Source organism: Benincasa hispida, chromosome 1, assembly GCF_009727055.1.
Source record: "Benincasa hispida cultivar B227 chromosome 1, ASM972705v1, whole genome shotgun sequence".
NCBI classification, from domain to species: domain Eukaryota; kingdom Viridiplantae; phylum Streptophyta; class Magnoliopsida; order Cucurbitales; family Cucurbitaceae; genus Benincasa; species Benincasa hispida.
The window spans coordinates 33,588,797-33,590,960 of record NC_052349.1 but is presented as its reverse complement, the minus strand read 5'-3'; the positions used below and the strand labels follow the sequence as shown (position 1 = coordinate 33,590,960).

The following is a 2,164-nucleotide window of genomic DNA, read 5'->3' as shown; positions in this document are numbered from 1 at the left end:
TCGAAATATTTCCTTTGGAGGAGTCATTCCACTTGTGTTTTTGAAAAATAATCATTTGTGTACTTTATGGTTTTGCTTTTTTATCTCATTTTTTTTCATCCAAAATTTCAACCGCACATTATACTTAATAAATTTTCTGAAATAGCTTTGTAAGATATACATATAAATTGAAAAACATGCATATTGGGAAGAAAAATCTTTCTTCATGTAATACAATGAAGTGAAGTAAAACACAAATTTAAAATATTAATCACTCCTCTCACTTATCTAACAAAAAATAATAATAAACATAGCCACATTGAATAACTTAACTATGAAATTCATCGTTTACCACTATAAACTCAAAATGAAACTCAAATTTTAAACCAATGTGGATAATTTATCTCTACTCATCCCATAAATAACCCCATTCATTGGAAGAATATGGGTTGTGATTCATCATTCCCAACTACCTTTTTTTTTTAATCTTTTTGTTCACAATGATAATGCCTGCTCCATTGAAATGGTGCAACTGGCCTTGCATTGTGTGTTGTGTGTATATATACCCCTTCATTTTAGCCCAACTTTGTCAAACAAAAATCTAGCTATATAGTCAAATTAAAGAGATCACAAGATGAAAGAAATTGTGTTGAGCATTGTTGTGGCCTTCTCACTCACCACCCACCTTGTCATGGCAGTGCGTCCCAACTATGGATATGGAGGGTTCCCTGGAAGCACACATCTTGTTGGTCGAGATGGATTGTGTTTAGAGATGTTTCCATGGTATGAAAAAGATTCTTATTTTCCAACTCGATTATCGCCATGCAACGTTCAGAAGAAACAGACGCAGTTATGGACGGTCCTCCAAGATGGCACGATTCGGCCCATGAATGATAAATATTGCTTGGTTGCTTATTACCGCGTCGGCGTACTAAATAATGTGGTAGTAAACGACTGTAGTAAGGAGTCAAATCCTAACAAGATATGGAACCATAAGAAGGACGGAACGGTGGTCCACGTCGAGTCAGGGATGGTTCTGACAGGAAAATCAGATGCATATGTGACGTTGGAACCGAATGAAAATGTGCCATCGCAGAGCTGGGAAGCCACGGAAAGTTTAACCCCAATGGTGGCCAACATCAAATGGCTTGACAATCTTTGTCTGCAATCTACAGAAGATTCGAATCATGTGGGATTGGATGGATGTAATAGAGAAAACATGAAGCAAAGATGGGCGTTGTATGGGGATGGAACTATACGACACAGTGTCAATAGAAACTATTGCTTGACTTCTGAACAAGATGTGGGTCGTTTTATAGTTGTGTCCAGATGTGAAGACAAACCACAACAACGTTGGGGGCTTAGCGCTGAAGATAGCACTATTAACCACCCGGCCAATACCGACATGGTTATGGATGTGTTTATGGTGCCGACAACCCTTGTACCAGCGGTCGTTATGGGTCACCGTGATGGAAGTCCTAGCCAACGATGGATCATTTATTGATGATATAAATAAGGAAGACGTGAATCCACACAAATCCATGCAATGTAAACGCCTTTGTACTTCTAAACTCTAAGCACAAATAAATAACTGTGGATTCATGTGTTTAATTCTCTTTTCATCATGATATATATATATATATTCCTTTTTGATAAAGATACGTAACATGGATCAATTGGTACATTAGAATATTTCAACTAGATTAACACATTCGTAGCACTTTCATCATATCCCACAATCCAATTATATTCAATAAGAATGGGGCCAAAAGAATAAAATAGTCACAATAAATTATGAGTCAAGAAGGTAAAATTATAGATCTTCGATGTTTGCAACAAATATACGAAAAAGACTTGGGTATATCTCGGCCAGTACCTATCTTCATGCATCTCATTAAATTATTCGATCAAAATTTGTCAGGTAGCAAATTCTTCTTATTTCTTTTTTGAAGTATTTTAATTATTTTTTTTATGTAAGTGATGAAAAAAGAATGCATAAAAATAAGTGAAAAGAATGCATAAAAATAAGTGCATATTGAGATATACCTAAATATTACCTTAAATAAACCATCATAAAATTAAGAGCTCAATCAATAGGCGATGCATGTCAACCAAAGCCTCTCTTCAGTCCAAGCATGTTTATCTAAAAAAAAAAAGGTATTCAATGAGGCGACCATGTTATTTA

General features: G+C 35.4%; 1 protein-coding gene across 1 annotated transcript; it reads left to right on the top strand.

Moving 5' to 3' along the window:
• Window positions 1-580: 580 nt before the first annotated feature.
• Window positions 581-1,592, top strand: LOC120091089 (nigrin b-like). Its single transcript, XM_039048925.1, has one exon. The coding sequence runs from the start codon at window positions 614-616 to the stop codon at window positions 1,481-1,483; it is 870 nt and encodes a 289-aa protein (XP_038904853.1). The 5' UTR covers window positions 581-613; the 3' UTR covers window positions 1,484-1,592.
• Window positions 1,593-2,164: the final 572 nt, after the last annotated feature.

Bases quoted from the DNA above. Each gene is read 5' to 3' on its own strand.
- LOC120091089 (XM_039048925.1), top strand. From the start codon at position 614: ATGAAAGAAATTGTGTTGAGCATTGTTGTGGCCTTCTCACTCACCACC.